The sequence below is a fragment of the Lytechinus pictus genome, chromosome 2, assembly GCF_037042905.1.
Source record: "Lytechinus pictus isolate F3 Inbred chromosome 2, Lp3.0, whole genome shotgun sequence".
NCBI lineage: Eukaryota > Metazoa > Echinodermata > Echinoidea > Temnopleuroida > Toxopneustidae > Lytechinus > Lytechinus pictus.
In genome coordinates, this window is record NC_087246.1 from 17,400,862 (window position 1) to 17,421,316 (window position 20,455).

Below are 20,455 nucleotides of genomic sequence, written 5' to 3' on the forward strand. Positions count from 1 at the left end.
GCGGACACATTCACATCGACATACCTCATGACTATACCAGTTTCAGTGTGACGGTCAGGGAGATGGGAGATAGCCTTCCATCTCACCAGGATACGCATGCTAAATTCAGCCTTCTGTATGCAATGCAGTTTTGAAATATTATTATGTGTAAAAAATGGCAGCTGCGGCGCCATGGTATTTTCAAAGGGGGGGGGGGGGGGGCAGGGGGACACACTGTACATTTCCCCCTGTCAATAATACATTAAGGCCTAAAGGGGAAACGTGGGTGCCGTGTGGGTTGAAGAGTTACGGATCATACGCCTACCTATCGTTTTGACGTTAATCTCTCTCTCTTCCTATTTATCCGCCTCTATTTCTTCTATTTATTTCTATTTCCCTAAGGCCCAAATGAGGATCGGGGGGGGGGGGCGAAGCGGCCGAGGCCTCCCTATAGTCTGCGCAAAAAAGGGAAGGAAAAGAAAAGAAAAAAAGGAAGGAGGGGAGAAAAAGAAAGATAAGCGAAGGAAGAAGAGTGAATGAAATATTAAAAGGGGAATAACTGAAAAAAAAGTTTTAAAAATCTGTCAGGTCATTAAATAAAAATTTCGCTCGCGCTTCGCGCTTGCAATGACCGTTGTGCGACGTAATAATCTGTTTAAGAGGATAAATTGGGGTTTGAGAGAGAGAGAGAGAGAGAGCGGGGGGATGTCTCGTTTAGATTTTGATTCTTTTATTATCAGGCCTGCTTTTATACCTTAGGTAACCACAGGACCATCCCGAAAAAAAATGTTTTGAATCGATAGAGAAAAATCAGACGAGCATAAAAATCATCCAAATCGGATGTAAAATAGGAAAGTTGTGACATTTTAAAGTGTCAATTTATTATTATCATTTTTTTAATACAAAAGTCATCAATATGCACGACTCAGTGATGTGCAATAAGAGAGTCGATAATGTCGCTCACTTAATATTTCTTTTGTTTTTTATTGTTTGAATTATACAAAATTATATACCATACCTCTAAAATAATACCCGGAATTTTAGTTGCCATTGATTTTTAAAAAGCTTTCGACTTAGTTTTACATATATTCTTTTTTACAAAATGTGTTACTAGTATATATTCATTCGGTTTTGGTCCATCCTTTCGTAAATGGAGTGATATTACCATGATTACGTACACTAATACCATCGGCTGTGTTATGAATTGATTTCCTTGCATAAATGCCAATAGGGGAGTAAGACAAGGAGATCCATTATCTCCCTATTTGTTTATTCTTTCTATTGAAACACTCTCTCGTGTGCTTTGAAATGATAATTTGGTTTTCGGTTTCCAATTTCGAGACACAGAAGTACTTTATGCCGATGATATTACCCTTTTTTGTTAAAAATCTAATTTCTATGAACCGTTTAGAAATAATTTTTGAAAGTATTGGATGTGTAAAAGGATTGAAAACAAATAAAGAAAAGACTTGTGTAATGTTACTAGGCAATCCTTATCAAGAAAAAACGGGGACACCCTTTTCCGGAAAAGTAGTACAATTTATAAAAATATTAGGGGTATTTTTTTATAGCTTAGACTTTCAGGTAAAAGAGAGTATGACCTATACTAAACTTTGAGCAAAAAACTCCCTCTCGCGGTGGAAACAAAGAGACTTACCTAATGCGTAAAATACAATTGTTATAAACTTTCATATAACTATAATCTTAAGTTTATAACGTTACTCAATCCAATTCCGCATTTTAGATTTCATAGATGATCTATGATTTTTATGGAGAGGAAAATATAAAGTTAAGCGAACTGCGATGTTTCTTGATTATAAATAAGGGGGACTTTATTTTGAAATGTTTGTCAAATTTTAGAGAATTATGTGGGTGAAAAGATTATTAGGAATCAACAAATGAAATGGAAATCGTATTTCGATTATTGTACCCAATTTATCGGAGGATTTTTCATATTTCTCTGTAAATATGATATTCCACAGTTAAATCTGTCTTTATAGCCATTTTATTTAGAGCTATTGAAAACTGGTTGGAATCAGAAGACTTAAGACAAATCTGTAACAATTATAAATTAGGTAATGAAGTAATTTTAAGAACAAAAATATATGTTTTCGAAGATTTCCTTTCTATCATGTAGATATCGAAATGTATATTCAGGTAAAACATATTGCAGATAAAGATGGTGAATTGAAAACAGATGCACATTTCAAAACTAAAGGTCTCACTTCATGGAATATACTACATATAAAACATAATATTTGCAAAAATTCTGCCCGTTTGGAAAAGGCAAATGCATTTCAAAGAAGAAAATAAAAGGGAAATAGATCTGGAAGAAATATAGAACTATTCTCAATTCCAAATTAGAAGTCACTCCTGTAGTTAATCGTTTAAAATAATAATTTATTTTGTCTATTAGAGATATTGAAGACATTTTTCTTAGGCCAAGAAAAAATGTACTTTGAATAGTAAGCTGAGGGAATTTATATTCTTGGTAGACCCTTTGGTGATTATAGGGAAGACGTATTTATTAAATGTAATCCTGTTAGTTAGATTTAGATTTCAATCCAAAAAGAAAAACTATACTTAGTAATAGCAAAGAAGTAAAAGAATTTTTAGCAAGAAACCAAATTGAGGAAAAAAGGATAGCTCTGGATCGTAACACCTTATCTTTGCATCTCAAATGAATGGGAGAATTTTTATTCCGAATGAACGAAGGGTAGATTTTTTCTTTCTTTTTTACATTTACTTCAGTCTTTCCTTTCTCTTCTCTCTCCCCTCAATGTATACGTTGTAGGAGAAAATAGGTTTGTGTTGTGCATTGGTTTTCTACACATTATTATGTTTCGTTTTTCTTTTCTTTTGTAAGTTCCGAATGTAATTTGTTGGGGCTTGCCTGGGTCATGTGGGAAGGGAGTGGCCGGAGACGGCTTATGCCTTGGTGGGGCAGGGGGAGGGAGGGTGGGGAAGGAGGGGACCTGGGGGGCGTTTCATGAAAGGACTTGTCGGACGTTTTATCCGACAAGTCCCATTTTATCCGACAGTTACCATAGGAACAGTGCCTCTCAGCCAATCAAAATCATGGAAAGATGTCAGATCTGACAACCTTTCGGATGAAAATATTGATGAAACGCTCCCCTGAACGTCAAGGATTTATTATTTTTGTGTGTGCGATGTGCGGGTGTGTTTATTATTCCTTTCCCTCTCTTTTCTGTATTATATTACTTAATTTATTTCAGTGAATTGGAAAATGAATGGATTAGTTCATAAATCATGTATATGTTTATGAATTACTTATTATTTTTACTGGTACCTATATCATGTATATGTATTATTTATAAAGTTATGATGTAGCATCTATAGAGGTTATGAAATGTAGAAAGTCAGTTTATGTTTGTATATATTCACTGGAATTAAAAAAATACTTAAAAAGAAAATAATACAAAAAACACACCTGGATGTAGGCATACATAATTTGAAGAGGAGGGGGGGGGGGCGCGACCTAAATGTGCGTTGGGGGCGGCTCTCACTGAATACTCTATTTGATTCCCCTCATTTTCCCTTATTTCCTACTATTTTTCTCTAATACTTGAAAAATCTTAGGTGGGATCCCAGGCCTAATTTTCATTTAGATCAAGGCCACTTTTCAAGAGGGCATATTTTATAGTACAGTATACAATGGGGAAATGTAAAAAAAAGAAGCACCCCAAATGTCCAAGGCCAACATTAGGGGCATCAAATAGGTGGCTTAATTTGGATTAATATAAACCATAGGGTCGTCCCTTGCCCCTTATTTCTTCTATCTTTTCTTTGTTTGATTTGGCTGCATTGGCAACCAGTCAAGAAATAATTATTTTTGCCAGTGCTGTTTAGAGCTTTTTTCTTGTTTGAAAGAACTTATTTCGTATTTGAGCTATTTTCTTTTTCTTTCCCCTTTATTATTTTTCGCTATTTTTCATTTTTCTTTTCTTTTCTTTTTCTTTTTCTTTTTCTTTCCTTTATCTTTTTTCTTTTCTTCTTTATGTTTTACTTTTCTTTTCTTTAAAAACAAGTTTTACTTCTTGTTTGTTTTCTTTTCTTTTTTCCCTTTTTTCTCCTCCCTCTTTTTCTTTTCCGTTTTCCTTTCTTTGTTTCCCGTTTTAATTTTCTCTGATTTTTTTCTTATTGCTTTTATTTTTCTTAACTTACCTTACTTTACTGTAGGCTTTACTTTTCTTTTTTCTTTTCCTCTTGTAAGTTTCTTTTCTTTTCCCTAGTCTTTTCCTGTTTTCTTTTTCTTGTTTAACCACCCTTAATTGTTTGCATACATTATTGTTGCAGCTTTTATCTTTCTTCCTAGGCCTAGGCTAAACAAAAATATTGTATCATATAATCTATAATGTAATTTTGCATTTTATTAGTGAGTAACCCCTAGTATAAAACGGATCTGTATCTCGAATTGCGAAGCAGACCTGCGGTATTCGTTCTGAAAATGGAATACTACTCGGCATTCAGGCGAGGATTTGATTTATGACAGAGATGGGGGTGAGTTTGACAGTAGGCCTATGCCAAATTAGCATATAGGCCTTCTTAGTGAAAACATGAAGCTATAGCTCCATGGTGAAAACTTTGAACTGAACCTCTTTTCGCGCGGATCGTGCCGCTCCCGTGTTCGAAATCGACCAATCGAGGCGACCCACGATCAGATCATTTGCATAAGGGTAATTCGCCATTGCTACTCGAGATCGAACAAGGCCACGACGCTCGTCTCGGAACATCTATAACTTCTAATTTCTTCTTTAATCTCAATAAGAGAGGCTACCAAAATGGTTTCAGATCATCCCTAGGAACAGTACCTCGCTGGATGGAGGGTCTTAGCCCGTGGATGGGCTACTTTTCTTGGCGATTTTCATCGCTGGGATACAGGTACGAATTACGATTAAACCAATGCAAAATGATGAGAGCGAGGTTTCATTGCAGTGGTCTATGGTCTATGGCTTGTGCACAGGGCAGGTGCATGGATGACTGAGGACTTCGCGATGTGTCCATGTACCGTACATGTCATTGGCAAGCAAGCAGCCAGGCAGTGCCGCCCATGTATGCGCACGGTGGCTGCTAGCGATGCCGAGCTGAAGCGGTGCCGGTGATGTGGTACCGTCAGCAGGCTAAGTAAGAGTAAGAAGTAAGAAGATTTAACATGTGAAGCTTTAGTTCTAAAATAAATCTGTATCATTTTTTTTTAATACCGGTATACCGGTACCGTTATTTTTCTATCTAGGCCCTAGGCCTAATCCAACAATTGCAATGTTTTTTTTCAACTCAATTTCATCTCATTTTCAATTCTAAAAATCTGTGAATTTTCGCGACTGCTAACGATGGCGATTCCACATCGGTTGCCCATTGTCATTGACTGTGACACAATTTCACAAACGGCCCACTCACATGTATTGTGTGAGGTTAGTAAAGTGCCCAAATATCACTTTTGTCTTATGCATAATTGGAGTCTGGACCAAAACAAAAATACAATCATTTAATCAAACAAAACTCATGTTTATTTCCGTAGCCAGGCTTAGTACAAATGTTGAATAGTAATTATTATGTCATGAAAAATAGAATTGAAAAAATATGGTAAATGGAAATTATTTACTAGGTACTACCACTTGTACCAGAAGCTTGTTTTTTTGCCAAATATCGGACACAGTTTCCAAATATTGGGCACGTAAAGTTGTGCGCCGCGATCAATTTCGGCAATTAAAATCGCGCTCTAAACTAGCTAGGAGTAGGAGGCTCCTAGAGAGTAAAAATCATTTACTAATGTATGCTTACTCTCAACGGAGCCAGGGATTCCTTCCCATTCATCTGCATGTACCGCCCTAAAACCTAAAACTTTCGCCCCTAAAGAATCTAGCCCTAAATCATGTAGATGGGGGATACAACTTCATTTCTGACATTTCTACAATATTGATTTCATTTTTAAACAAGAATTCAAAAAAACAAAAAACAATGTTATCAAAAGACGGGGAAAACTTGCCACCGTGTTTACGTCGCCATCTTGATTTCATTGTCTTTCGCTTGGCGACAGCACTCAAATCGTGCGAGTATTGGAAAAGAGCATCACCATGTTCGTCGACTTTGCCTAGTTTTTCCCTTAGTTTCGATATGGGCTTAAGTACGCAAATGTGAACAGACCGGTTACTCCGAATTCCCAGCTGATCAAGGACCCTGGAAAATGAATTTTGCTGAACCTTGCGGTCCGGGTTGAAGGCGGGTTTTCCTTCTGGGCCCCAACGTTAATAAGTGATAGTATGGATAGAGACACATCTTGCTTATTGTATTTTCATGAGAACATGCATATAATTGTATATAACTAATAATGCAATTTGATGAATTGTAATAATAAATTTTACACCCATGTATGCGATTTCCGAAATGGCAAATTAAAGCACATTTGCCAATTTGAAAAATGTTGAAAAAGGTGCAAATTTAATGGTTGAAATTCATGAAATTGTATTTTGAAAGTATAAGATAATATCAAACATATTCAGAACAATGTTTATATGAGTTTTATGTGTATATTTGATTTATTATTGGTAAAGTAGTATCTATAATAGGCAAATGTATTAGAGATGTAGTTTGTCGCTGACATCTAAATTTTGAACTAACCCTGAAAATGGCCATCTCCATCCAGAGACTTCGAATCTGAAGAAGCCCAATTTTGAAGAGTTGGTACTCAATAATGGAGAATTGGATTGGGGTATATAAGTGGATTCATTTTCATTATCCTGTATGCTGTCTTAGATTTTGGGTTTCATTTTCCGTTAAGTTACATACCTATCGCAATGCATCACAGGATGCAATACAATGAATTTGTGGTCATTGAATTGATTTAATCGACATCTTAATTTTCATTTGATTATACAATATTTTTTAAGAAATCAAGTGACTCGATAGGAAAAAAATCTTAATTTAAAGGAGAATGAAACCTTTAGAACAAGATAGCTTGTGTGAAAACAGAAAAATCAAAGAAACAGATCAACAAAAGTTTGAGAAAAATCAGACAAATAATATTAGAAAGTTATGAGCATTTGAATATTGCATTGCGATCACTAATGCTATGGAGATCCCCACGTTGGCAATGCGACAAAGATGTGTGATGTCACTTGTGAACAACTCTCCCCATTACTTTAGTATATATTTCACTTAAATTGCCTCTTTTATCACATCTATCAGTAGATCATGTGTTCTTTCTATAGGAGGGCATGTAATACAGATTTTTAAAGAATACATCATGGATAAAGAGCTTGTATCACCATAAGAAAAAGCAAAAAGAGACATTTTGGGGGTATTTTATAGTCCATCAAAGGGAAAGTTGTTCACATGTGACATCACACATCCCTGTCACATTGCCAATGGGAGGATCTCCATAGCATTAGTGATTGCTATATTCAAGTGCTCATAACTTTCTCATTGTTTGTCCGATTTTTCTCATACTTTCGTTGATCTGTTTCTTTGATTTTTCTGTTTTTCTCAAGCCTATTTATTCCAAAGGTTTCATTCCCCTTTAATTGTCGAGTTAGATACTATGCTTGATGAGTCCAAAATATTTTTAAATGTCTTTTATGTGTTTTTCATTATAGGGCTATAAGTAGGGACAATGCAAAGAGGGGGAAGATTGGGTCATTGCATACCATCTAGTGAAGTCCAGCCAGGACAAGAACCTTGCCTTGATTCTTCCACCCAACTCCAGAAAATTGTCAATGAAACGGTGCTACATCAAGAGCGTTCTGCTGGCCCACAAAGACAAATCGATCCTGTTAGGTACTCCAACCTTTCTCCAAGGGCAGTCAACCAAACTGGGGAAGTGTTATTTGGAGGTAGTCCGTCAGTTCATGCAGTTGAAGTCCATGGTCAACACCTACAGGTTGTGGCTCCAGAGCTCATCTCAGTTGCAGATTACTTGGCCCATTCAGCTGCTACTAGATCCATTGGAGCATCACAGAGGCAGCTTGTACAACCTGACAGGGGTTCATTGGCATTTTCTGGTGAAACAATCTACCATACACCCAGTGGTCCTCCCTCCGTGGATTCTGTAGTCCAATCAGCATTCCCAGGTAGTGGCCTGTGGTCAGGTTGCTCCCCTGGTTTACACGGGGCCAGTCCTACGACATCATCCCTTCCCTTCAGCCCTTCACGGACAAACCCTTTTCATTCCAGTCTTACTAAACCCGTCAAATTAAACATGAGTGCATCAATCACCAATCAACCACCCTCTGAGGTGGTTGACCTCCGACGAAAAACTCTTGAAGAAAAGAGAAAGACATTGAAAGAAGTGCAAAACTCTTATGTGGATAAACTCACAGAGTTGTATTTCCTTCAGCAAAGCCACAACATGATGGACTATGTGATATGGAAGAAGAAGCAACCAGATCCTCACTTGGCATCGTATTTGAAAAATAGACAGCTTGAAGAGCGTCCTTTCCAGGACCTTAATACTGAGGTTTGTTTTGCTCTGAATTACCAATTAATGTTATGTTAGATGGAAGTATGTATGTCTCCAATTCATAGACTCCAATGATTTTGGTTTGTCTCTATCTCGTGTTTTTGAGACTTGAAAAATCAGTAATAAAACTGATATAGGTTCACTCAATGTTTTACACTTTGCATTACATGTAAAACAAAATTACTGTTGTAAACAACTCATGAAATAGTATACTGGTATACAATGGCTTATCAAATGCAGATTTGTTTAGTTGTGGTAAATTTGAATAAGAAAGGAGTTTCACTATTGACATAAATATAAGAAGCAAAGACTCATTCTATCTTTAACAGGTGTATTGGTGTTCTATTGAAATGTTTCATTAGATCATACGTGTATGATTTGCAATTATTGATTTAGATATAAGAAATAATTGTGAATGTTTAAATGTCTCATATTCTTATTTCATGCAATGCATTCCATGCCATCAGGTTAAAACCGGTACAGCATCCAGTAGCAAAGCCTCTCTCATCACTCTGGCAACTACATCTGCCCAGGAGGCGGCACCCCAACTGAAGAAACGCAGCGATGGGGATGATAGCAGCCGGAAAGGTCAGTTAGGATCATCAGGAGGATTGTCTGCAGCTTTGGCCAGTGAATCTAGGAAACGCAGCAGCAGTCAGGCAGGTCTTGACGAGGCTGGCGAAGGGCACTCTGTTAAACTCAAAGTTGGTGGGTCAGAAGTGTCCACTAAGAGTGAATCATCCTCTATAGGTATGCCTTGCTCTTAATCATTGATTACTGTGAGCTTGTAATTAGCATTATGAGGTGAATTGATAAGAATTGTTGGGGAGTAGGTGAGATAACAAGGAGTTGTGTGAGTTGCATGGAAAAGGGTCTGAAAATAGGTTCCCATGGTTGGAATGAAAATCAGAGAAGTTATAAAATCCTGCCATTAGCAAGTTTCATGCATGTTCATTGAACTTGATAAAACAATCCATATTTTGTAAGTTTCATTTAAAATGCCTTTCCAATTTTGAAAAAAACAAATGAAAGATTAGTCATAGCCAATATGGAACAGAATCTCAAATATCTGAACAATCAAACACATATTGCCTTTCAAATAATGGTCAATTGTTTGTGGTACACATTTTTTATCCTTGCTCAGCATTGGTTTAATTTTTTACATTTTAGCTTCATCAAGAGCATTGCCTTCAATAACTGTGATCCCTGCTACACCAACACCTGGTAACATGTCTGGTATTGAGGAAGCACCATTGGCCACTAAGATAACTGCTGATACTGTTGATGTCAAAGGTTCAGTTGGTAAGTTACAAGGTCTCATTTAATCAGGGTTGTTGATTTTTTTGATTTTTAAAAAAAAGAAAAAAAATCGGATTATTTTGATTTAAATCGGATTTTTATGATTTAAATCAGATTTTTAGAAAAATAATGGTTACACTTAACAAGTTTTAAACTATATTTAAACTGTTTTACACCAATAATAGTGGTCAAGTAGTCTTTTGAACATTGTGTATTGTACTATTTGACACAATAATCCACTTATATACAGGTAATTTTTTTTTTTTTTTTTTTTTATTTGCATTATAGAGAGGTACATTTTATGGAAGCCCAAGTAATGTTATGTATTATGTATACATTTAAACTCTTGAAATTTTTATATCAGTCAGTTCAAAACATCCGAAGTGTTACTCCAATGCATGAAGTACTCAAAGAACTTGAGAATTTCCAACAAAATTGACATTATTAAAGGCCTGTAGGATAAGCACCACTGTCCACCACATCATTGATGTGCTGTTTTTCAAACTATTACATGAACAAGCAAGCACAGCAGTTGTATTGCTGCATACAGTAACACTTGCCCAGCAACTTTCCCATTTTTAAATTCTTACTTATTAAGTATACATGTGTACTTTAAAATTGTGTAATTGAATGTATGGGTATTGATAAGAAAATACACAAGCATGCAAAAATACATGTAATTCTTATCAAATGTACACATATGCCTTCAACTTAAGTAATTGAAAGAATGGGTATTAATAGTAACAAGAAGGAGGTACATACAAGTAGTTCAGCTGTTTTGTAAAAGTATCCAAGTTGTGGACTTTGAGCACCTTTGTAGATTTTATATATTATTTTATTGAAGATTTAACAGTTTGGTGTACATACAGAGAGTTATTTATCATTACTTCGTTAGAAACTTGTTGTTTTCATCAGTTTTGCTTGTTTTACAATTTGAAAATAAAACAGTGGTGTTAAATCAGACTCCATGAGGGTGTATCATTCTTTTAAAGTATCTCTAAAGCATGTGGAACAGAAATGAAAATGATTACATTGAAAGTATCTGTTAAGAAGAAGAGAAAATAGAGAAAACTAATTTTTTTCATAAAAGTTGATTTAAATCAGTGATTTTTTTGAAAAAAATCAAGTGATTTAAATCATGATTTAAATCGACATGATTTAAATCAAACAACCCTGCATTTAATCCAATGTCACTTAAGAAATCATGTAGGCATGTGAATAGAATATATGAAGATAATAATTTAGCTATTGACAATTTTGAGGCTTTCAGACTAGAGTCGCCAGTTCTGCTTATTGATAGTGTTCATGGTGCTTACAGCCTCGGAAATCAATTCCTAGTCTATATCCTCAGACAGATGTCTTATACATTGTCTGGCACCAGACTTGGGACATGGCTTGGTGCCAATTGTAACTTCTGTGTAGCTGCTCAAGTATCTGCATTTATAACTCCCCATCAAGGCATACTACTTGAGTACAGTATATTTGGATCATGTTTTGATTTTTCCTTAATAATGTTCCATGCTTCCCTACTTTGATGTTGGGTGACATTTCTTATATTTTGATTCTTGAATGATAATTTTCCAGGTCTTGCTTCGCCCATGCGTCGCAATGTAAGTGCTCCATCATCATTAGGTCAGATGACGAGTAAAAGCCTGGTCAAATCTCACCTTCCTACTGGGTTATCAAGAGAAAGGCAAGGAACCAGACAAGGAGCCCTCTCAGCAGTCTATGACTACACTATCGGTTCGCAAGAAATGATAGTAGAAAGGGCAAAACAGGTAACTATTTTCTCAGTATAGATGTTCCACAGTATTCCTTGTATTTTTTGTGAGCATATGTTTAGTCCTGGATAGGAGCACTCATACTTTTTTCTGTTTTCAGTGGGCTCTATTTTCATGCATTCCATGTTGGTATTTGGAACTGTAATACATGGGCTTGTGGTGGATGTAGCAAATGAGAGAGAGGGACACATATTGGTTCCTGATCAGACTGAATAATCAGTGCATGCAGCAATGATCTTGATTTGTCATAGCTATTTAGTGATTGATCGCCTTGGAAAAGAAATGAAACAGAAATTAATTATGAAGTTAATTGATATCACTGACATTGTCAATGTACAATGTCTTCGGAGTGGCAGGGGTTGTCAAGCTATCCTGTGCTTGTTGACTCGTACAACATTCCGTAGAACAAATCAGAATCTTCTCATTCTCAGGTTGTGCTGTTTAGTGCGGAACTTGAATTATAGCATTCATACAATCCCAGTTTGGTAAAATTTACATCAGCGCTCTTCGGGTTAAACTCGTTGCCTATTTGTTTGCTGTAATCTGTGTAAAAAATTATACATGTACTGTGTGCAGAGTTCTTGGTGAAAATTTCTACACGAAATGCTCCCTAGGGGATGTTCCATCAATTATTGTCACCTGACAAATATTCGTGGATTTGATTGGCTGGGAAATACAGGTGTCTTACTGTAACTATCAAAGAATTACAGCTTGCCACTTTAAAAATATTGTCCCTGGAAATGCACCTTCTTTTGAAAATTTATGTGATTTATGCATTGTGTGATTCAGCTGAAATGAGTGTTTCTAAGATCTTGGGGTCCACTTGCACGTTAATCTGTGAACTCACTTGTTTGCCAATTCTTCTCTCGTGTATAACAGGAAGCCCAGGTGATGCAGAGAATAGCAGAGTTAAGAAGGGATGGGCTGTGGTCAGCTAAGCGTCTTCCAAGAGTCCAGGAGCCTCCGAGGCACAAGTCACATTGGGATTACCTACTAGAAGAGATGCAATGGCTTGCTACAGATTTTGCTCAGGAGAGAAGATGGAAGAAAAATGCTGCTAGAAAGGTATGCAGGGTCAGCCTGAACCAGATATTATACCAACTTTTGGTAGGATATAAGACTGAATTTGTTCAGTTCTTGTATTGGGTATCATTTGATATAGTTTCTATTTATGTAATTATTATTATTAAGTTCCATTTCATTCAATATGGTTTTATTCTATATTAATTAGTTGGTGAACATGCCCTAAAAGAATTATAATATTATTAGTTTGAGGCTTTCAGACTAGAGTCGCCAGTTCTGCTTATTGATAGTGTTCATGGTGCTTACAGCCTCAGACATCAACTCCTAGTCTATATCCTCAGACATATGTCTTATACATTGTCTGGCACCAGACTCGGGACAAATTATTTTCATGCAAATTTCTCTTTGAATTGAAGATGTGTGGTGTTTTGAAAGAACGAGGATGTGCTGCAATATTTCACTTCTGATGATTAAGAAGGTGTGATGCTCATGTAAAGATACTATTGTTCAGTAAGGGAATACACATGCTAATTGAGAAAAGGCACCTTTTACAGTTCTAAATATTTTTGCCACATATTTGATAAACGCATGCACATGTTGGTACCAATAATGCATGTATCTCTTTCGTTTAATTGATTGTAAGAAAAAAGGGTTGTAACAGAATGCCTCGCTCTGAAGCACAAAGTGCTGTGTCTGGAATCAAATCCATGACTTTCACATGCTTAGTCAGGCACCTTAGACCACTCAGCATAGGCTCCTCCATTGGTTCTTTGCCTTTGTTGGTAATCTTTAAAATAAACCAAGGTCAGGTGTATTAGTCATGTCAACAAAGATTTTGATGATCCAACCTGAATTCTTTGAGCTATCTCAGGCTAATATATTTGATACAGTGAGAAATGCATAATATCTCCTCACTCTTTATTTCACAGCTGGCTCGAGCTGTAGCTAAACATCACCAGGAGCAAGAGGCTAAGGAAATGAAAGCTGGCAAGGAGGAGGTGCAGAAACTGAAGAGGATAGCAGGGAACATTGCCAAAGAAATCAAAGCATTTTGGGCTAATATTGAAAAGGTACAATTCACTTTATTGTTGGTCATCCCATTGCGAGATGTGTGTAGTTTGGCTCTATAGGACTAGTTTTGTTTGATCTTTTGTAGATTGTTATTTCAGTGCTAGTCAGTATTCTTCATTTTAAATGCAGACACTCAAATGTCAGAACAATAGAATGGCCTAGTGATAATAGGGATTCTGGAACCTCTATTGTTCTCTCCTGTTTGGGGTAAAGTTGAATGTAACTTGCAAATTAATACTGGCAGGGTCTGTAATTTTTGGCTCCTGGAGATGGTAGTAGACTATGCCATATTCGACTTGAGGGTGTGATTAGTATCAGTCTACACACTCTGCTTCGAGATGTGGCAAGATAAACATCCGGGTCATGACTGCTTCTGTACATGCTCAGTGTTCTTGTAGCATATACAGCAATGGATCATGGCACATATGAAATTTGATAGGTTCATAATATAAGGAACACTCCTACTGAGTGTCCATACTGTATCATTGTTAACCCTATCTAGGCCGGGGGGGGGGGGGTGCCTCCGAGGCCCCACCCTCAATGAGTCGCGCAATATTTTCGCCGCGCAAAATTTTTTTGGCCGCGCTGCTCGCTGACTTTTTACTTTCAAGTCTTGCGCAACTTTTCTTAAGACCGATTTTGTGTTAACCGGGTACGCGGTTCCGAAATTCGCAACGTTATGTAAGTGCATGTCAGACCAAAAATTGCTCAAAAACTTGATTTCGTGTACAAAGCCAATGTAAATTGTGTTTTCAACCAAAAATCATAAATGTATCATTATTTTTAGTTTTGCTGGTCTAAATCTATGTATTTTATGCTGTTTATGATCTTAGAAGAGTTCCCAACGAATTGCATTGAAAAAACAATGAAAAACAGAGGGTCCAAAAAAAATGAAATACATAAGAAATTGCAAAGAACAATATAATACATAAGAAATTGATCTGATATCACAATTTTTTTCATGTAAACTTGCTAAGAACACCACAAAGAGTTTCTATGCCAAAAATTAGAACATTTGGAGCTTTATTTATGAAGTTAGAGGATAAAGTATTATTTCGCATACTAATTACGCATAAATTAGCATAATTACTTAATAACAATTCGCATGAAATAAATTACTCTACAATTTTGTAGATTATATCCCAGACAACCTGCATGCCAATTTTCGGCGCAAATCGCGTGGTCGATGGCTGAGATCTCAAGGGGGGGACTGGGAGGCCCCCCCCCCCCCCCCCCCCCCCGTCCATATGAACTCTCAAAATACCCCGGCCTAGATAGGGTTAAACCTCAGAGGAAGCAACACATGCAACTTCTGAGACTTGCTAAATATATTTGACTTTGGTCAATGAGGTTTGATCTTTTTAAAACAAATTAAAACTTCCTCATCAAAGTGAATTGTATTATCTTTCCTCACTGGAAACAAAGATTTATTCTAGGCAGTAGTCTCTCTTGTCACTTTTTACCATTGCTCATTATTTTCTTAATATTTGACATTGGTTTACATATTATAGTTTAATTGCCTTTTTCAGCAGTGTTAAATTGGTTTTAAGGAAGTTGCATTCATCCATCATCAAGTATGATGCATGATTTAATTCTATTATATGCATATGTAACTTATTATCTTTACATGTAGGTTGTGCAATATAAACAGCAGAGTAGGTTAGACGAGCGAAGGAAGAAGGCATTGGATCTTCAGCTGGATTTCATCGTTGGTCAGACTGAGAAGTATTCATCATGGTTGACTGAAGGACTTAATACCAGCACTGCAGGATCGTCCGCTCAGGGATCCTCAGTGTCGAGTCCCAGGTCTGATCGCATGGCAGATGGTAAGTTGAAAAATGTCTTTCATTTATATCTATTCTTGGTGATCATTCAAGTAGAGAATTGTGTACGTTTTCTCATGATGCACATTTACATGTTAGCGGTACAGAAAATTTGCACAAGAAATTTATTGGATGACTACTTTACCTATGTGATGTGGAAATTGGAAGTGGTGAAATTTTCACTACCCCCCTCCCTCGTTACACACATGCACTTAGTAACAATTTGGTTACTTTAAATCTGACTGTAATTTTTATACTTTTGATTTTTTTTTTAAATTAAAGAGTAAACTCTTCTGTACTATGATTCAATTAATGATAAACAATTGTAGGAACTTCAAAATTGTGTTTTAATTAGGGACAACCAGCATTCTTTATATCATAGAGAAGTTGTAGCCCTTGTTCTGTATGTTCCAAATATTCACAACCAACATTCCTTGTTTTGATATTTCCGCTCCAGATGTGGAATTTGAACCTCGGGGAGATGACAGTGATGATGACGAGGAGACGATAGACGTTGAGGAGAAGCAGGCTGCCAAGGCAGGTGAGGTTTCTGGTGTGAGTGAGATTGAACAGCTGCAGAGGGAAAGTGAGCTTCCAATAGAAGAATTGCTGAGCTCTCTACAGGAGGCACAGAAGGAGGAAGAGAAGAAGAGCTCAGGGAAAAAGGCGGAAGAGGACCCTTCCAAGAAACGGGAAGGGACACAGTCTACTGCCTCTCTGAAAGAAGTGGTGAGTCCACAAACAATGTCATAACCCTTCTCATTACAGGAAGCTGCCTTTTTACCAAAGCCACCAAGCCTTTTTCCATACGCATGCACAGAATTATTTCAATATTGTTTTGAAACTACCCTTTATATTCATACTTGCAATTTTTAATTTGAAATCCATCATGTGCCTCCCCCCCCCCCCAAAAAAAAATGCCTGTCAGTCTGTCACATAGATGTTAAATTGATAAATATTAGTCAAACCATTTTTCCTCTTGCATATAATCAACAAAAAATTTAACATCAATCCTCTTGTTGAATTGTTTTAAATCTTACTTATATTTGATTTCTAATCCCATTTCATGGCCCGTGTGACCAAAGCACAAGTATACTACCAAAAGAAGAGAGAAATATATTCATACGATTCCATTTTGTCCACAGACTGCACCTGAATCAAAGATCACAGAGAGTACAGATGACAAAGACTTTGAATTATCAGCAGATGAAGACGATGAATTTGGTAAGTTTTTGTTCTGTCTACACTTTCATTGCCATCCAATGTTGGTTGAGGGGTGTTTAATGAAGCATCTTATGATTTTCATTGACAAATTGGTTATGAATCTATCAGATGCATGGTTTTAAGTAGCTCATCAAAAGTTAGTTAAAATCACTGACTGTTTGTTTCGTGAAATGCTATTAAGTTCTTGAAATTTTTTCCTCTAGTTAAAAAGTTCACTGAGGAATAATAGACTTCATAAGGATTGATTTGAGGAAGTAATTTCAAGCAATTCTTAGCCATTCTCATCCAAAATATCAATCAAATACTTGGGCAGGATTACTCATCAATGACTTTGTAGGGGTTGAATATTTATATAATATTGACTGGTCTTGAGGGGAACATCAAATATATTGCCAGCAAAAGAATCATATTGGCCCGAGTCTTTAGACGAGGGCAATATGGGTCTTTAAAGGGCAATATATTTGATGTTCCCCGAAAGAAGGGCAGTCAATATTTTTAATATCATCCAAATCAGATATCTAGAGCAAAAATCATGATAACAGTGTTATCTTTTAACCCTAACTAGGCCGGGCTTTTTTGGCTGTTCTGTGGCCGGGGGGGGGTTGATTCAACCCCCCCCTGAGATCTCGGCTGTCGATCGCGCGAGGGCCGCAAAAATTTGCACGCTGGTAGTGTGCGATGTAATCTACAAGGCTGTATGGTAAAATTTTCCAAAATAATGAGATTTTATTTTATATGAATTAATTATGCTAATTAATGCATAAATCATACTTTTTGCTCTAATTCACTAAATAAAGCTCCTAGAATGCTAATTTTTGGTAAAAATATTCTTTGTAGCATTCTTAACAATTGCAATTGAAAAAAACTTCGGTTTGGAAATCAATTTCTTATGTATTTTATTGTTTTATGAATTTCTTATGTATTTCTTTGTTTTTCAACCTTTTGTTTTTCTTTATTTTTTTCACCAGATTTATTGCACAACCTTTTTGAAGCATAATTATGCTAAAATCAATTGCTTTCAGCTGTTTAAAGTAAAAATAATCATATCTTTATGAATAAGATGAGAAAACTCAATTTGCATTGACTTTGTACACAAAATCACGTTTTGGAACAATTTTTGGTCTGACATGCACTTACAAAATGTTGCGTAATTTCGGAACCGCGTACCCGGGCGTCGTAAATTTTGTCTCTAAAGATGCGCGAGACCTAAAAGTATAAACTCTGCGAGTGGCGCGGTCAAAGAATTTCGCGCGGCGAAATGATCGCAGAAAATGTAGAGGGGGGGGTTGATTCAACCCCCCCCCGGCCATTTTAGGGTTAAGAATAGAGTTCTGTTGTGTCATGATAATATCAGTGTCTAGGCTCTGCACTTTACCATTATGACGTAATTGCAAGCGCCCAGATCCAGCGTTGTCTTTATTATGACGTATATCGTTGGTGCGCGGAACATTATGAAGCCTATCACTTCATTCGCATCCTCAAAGGCCCGGATGTGAGACCAGGGAAAATACAAAGGTATATTTTGCGTCGTCTCTGCATGCAAAGTCAATACGCGCATTGAGACCGAGGAAAATACAAACAATATACCTATCCCTTCCTGATAATAATAAAATACAGGGAAATACGGTTTTGTAAATGACCAGCTCAGATGTCTGATACGGGTGATAATTACTAATAAGTGTGTCATATATGATTGAAAACCTTCAATAATATAATCGAGGCTTTTGAATATCAAGTTTTTTTCTACAGAGTAGGGACATATCAGACTAATCTACCTTTGAAATGATTCTTTCTTTTATGCACTTAGATGATGATGAGAAGACCCTTGATGAGCAAGAAGAAAAGGAAGGTGATATTGATCACAAGGCTGAACTGAATGATCTAGCTGCTGATGGGGAAATCCCAATTGAAGAACTTTTGAAGCAATACCAAGGAGCTTACGCTGAGGACTTTGATTTCTCTGATGCAGATGAAGATGAGGAGAGTGAGGAAGATGAAGAGTCATCACAAGGTCAGTAGTTTGTTATTGGGTTACTTATTTTAAATGGGAAGGGGGTAGAATTTCTCATGTCCAAAATTATCGGCAGAGTGGAGAATTGATTCCAGTTTAGGTCAGCTTATTGGAAAGTCTTTTCACTTAAGATAATTTCTATCAATAACAAAGGAATGATGTGTATTGACAATAATTCACATTGAAAATGTGAAAAATAAAAGTTATTGAAAAATTTGAAACATTGCTGTTATAATCACGTGCATTGTTAAGTGTTGGAGTGGCAGGGGTTGTCAAGCTATCCTGTGCTTGTACAACTCGTACAACATTCCGTATATCAGATCAGAATCTTCTCATTCTCAGGTTGTGCTGTTTAGTGCAGAACTTGAATTATAGCATTCTAACACATTTTAAGTATCTATCATGTTCTCCACTTTCACGTACGGAAATCTCCCAGGCAATGTGTTCTTGAAAGCCTTTCAAAACCACATACCTTGTGAACTGCTTTCTGTTATCTTTGATCATTTAGTTTATCGGATAGATTTGGTATGTTGGTATGTCTGCATTAAGTTTTCTGATTTTTATTTTAAATTCATTATTTGAAGCAATCTACCCAGTGCATCATTTGGCAGCCAAGGAACTGGAGAGCAATTTAATCATTCTAACCATGATGATTGTCCTGCTGCAAACCTATCGGTGCACTGTGAAGACTGTTGGAAATAGCCATGAGTCCAAATAAAAATGACAATGGTGGAAAGATTAATATTTTGTATTTTTTCAACAACAAAATATAGAATCCTCATCTGAAGATGAAGAGGTAGATGAGGAGGATGCTGAACAGGACCAGGATGAGCTCAAGGATGTTGGAATGGAATACCTCATCAACCCTGAAAAAGAAAATGTAGACCTTGAAGCAAAACCATCACAGGTATGTCATATGTGACTTTCAGATACTCTCCTATGACCCCTCATTCAGTTTCTTTTTACCTGTTCAATGTCAAGTTATCAGGGCTTTTAACCCTAAATCTCCCGGGGTATTTTGATTCTTCTCATTCGGGGGGGGGGGGGTGCATTATGGCCCTCCCTTAAGATTTCAGCCGCGGATTGCGCGATCACAACGAAAATTTGCATGATGGTAGAGAATGACGTAATCTACGCAGTTGCATTGGTAAATTTCACTGAATTCATACATTTTTATTTTATATGAACTAATTATGCTAATTTATTCATGAAATCATACTTTTTGCTCTGATTCACTAAATAAAGCTCCTAGAATGCTATTTTTTGGTGAAAATACAATTGTGAATGAAAAAAATTCTGGTACCAAGACCGATTTCTTATGTATTTTATTGTTTTTAAAATTTCTTATGTATTTCTTTGTTTTTTCACTTTTTTTTTTTTTTTCCCGATGGAAATCGTTCCAGACTTAATTCTGATCATAAACAAGGCAAAATTAATTAAGTTTAATCAGTAAAAGTAGAAATAATGATACATTTATGAATTTTGGCTAAATACACAATTTGCATTGGATTTGTACATGAAATCACGTTTATGAGCAATTTTGGGTCTGAAATGCACTTACATAATGTCGCAATGGTCTCAAAATTTGCATGAGACTTGAAAGTAAAAAGTCAGTGAGCGGCGAGGTCACAAAATTTTGGGCAGCAGATATATCGCGAAAATTGTCGAAGGGGGGCCATTATGGCCCCCCCCCCCAGGAGAATTAGGGTTAAAGGGGAATCCAACCCAAATAAAAACTTGTTTTTATAACGAAAAAAAAAATCAGACA

General features: G+C 36.5%; 1 protein-coding gene across 1 annotated transcript in view; it reads left to right on the forward strand.

Moving 5' to 3' along the window:
* Positions 1–4,612: 4,612 nt before the first annotated feature.
* The window catches only part of LOC129254672 (helicase SRCAP-like), a 46,049-nt gene continuing 30,206 nt past the window's right edge, over positions 4,613–20,455 (forward strand). The window contains exons 1-12 of the mRNA XM_064111521.1: positions 4,613–4,881; positions 7,593–8,452; positions 8,923–9,205; positions 9,626–9,757; positions 11,339–11,532; positions 12,415–12,600; positions 13,488–13,628; positions 15,263–15,455; positions 15,910–16,181; positions 16,598–16,676; positions 18,484–18,687; positions 19,461–19,594. Of these exons, the coding sequence (XP_063967591.1) occupies positions 7,610–8,452; positions 8,923–9,205; positions 9,626–9,757; positions 11,339–11,532; positions 12,415–12,600; positions 13,488–13,628; positions 15,263–15,455; positions 15,910–16,181; positions 16,598–16,676; positions 18,484–18,687; positions 19,461–19,594 (2,661 nt within the window). The 5' untranslated portion in view covers positions 4,613–4,881; positions 7,593–7,609. The remainder of the gene's footprint in view (positions 4,882–7,592; positions 8,453–8,922; positions 9,206–9,625; positions 9,758–11,338; positions 11,533–12,414; positions 12,601–13,487; positions 13,629–15,262; positions 15,456–15,909; positions 16,182–16,597; positions 16,677–18,483; positions 18,688–19,460; positions 19,595–20,455) is intronic.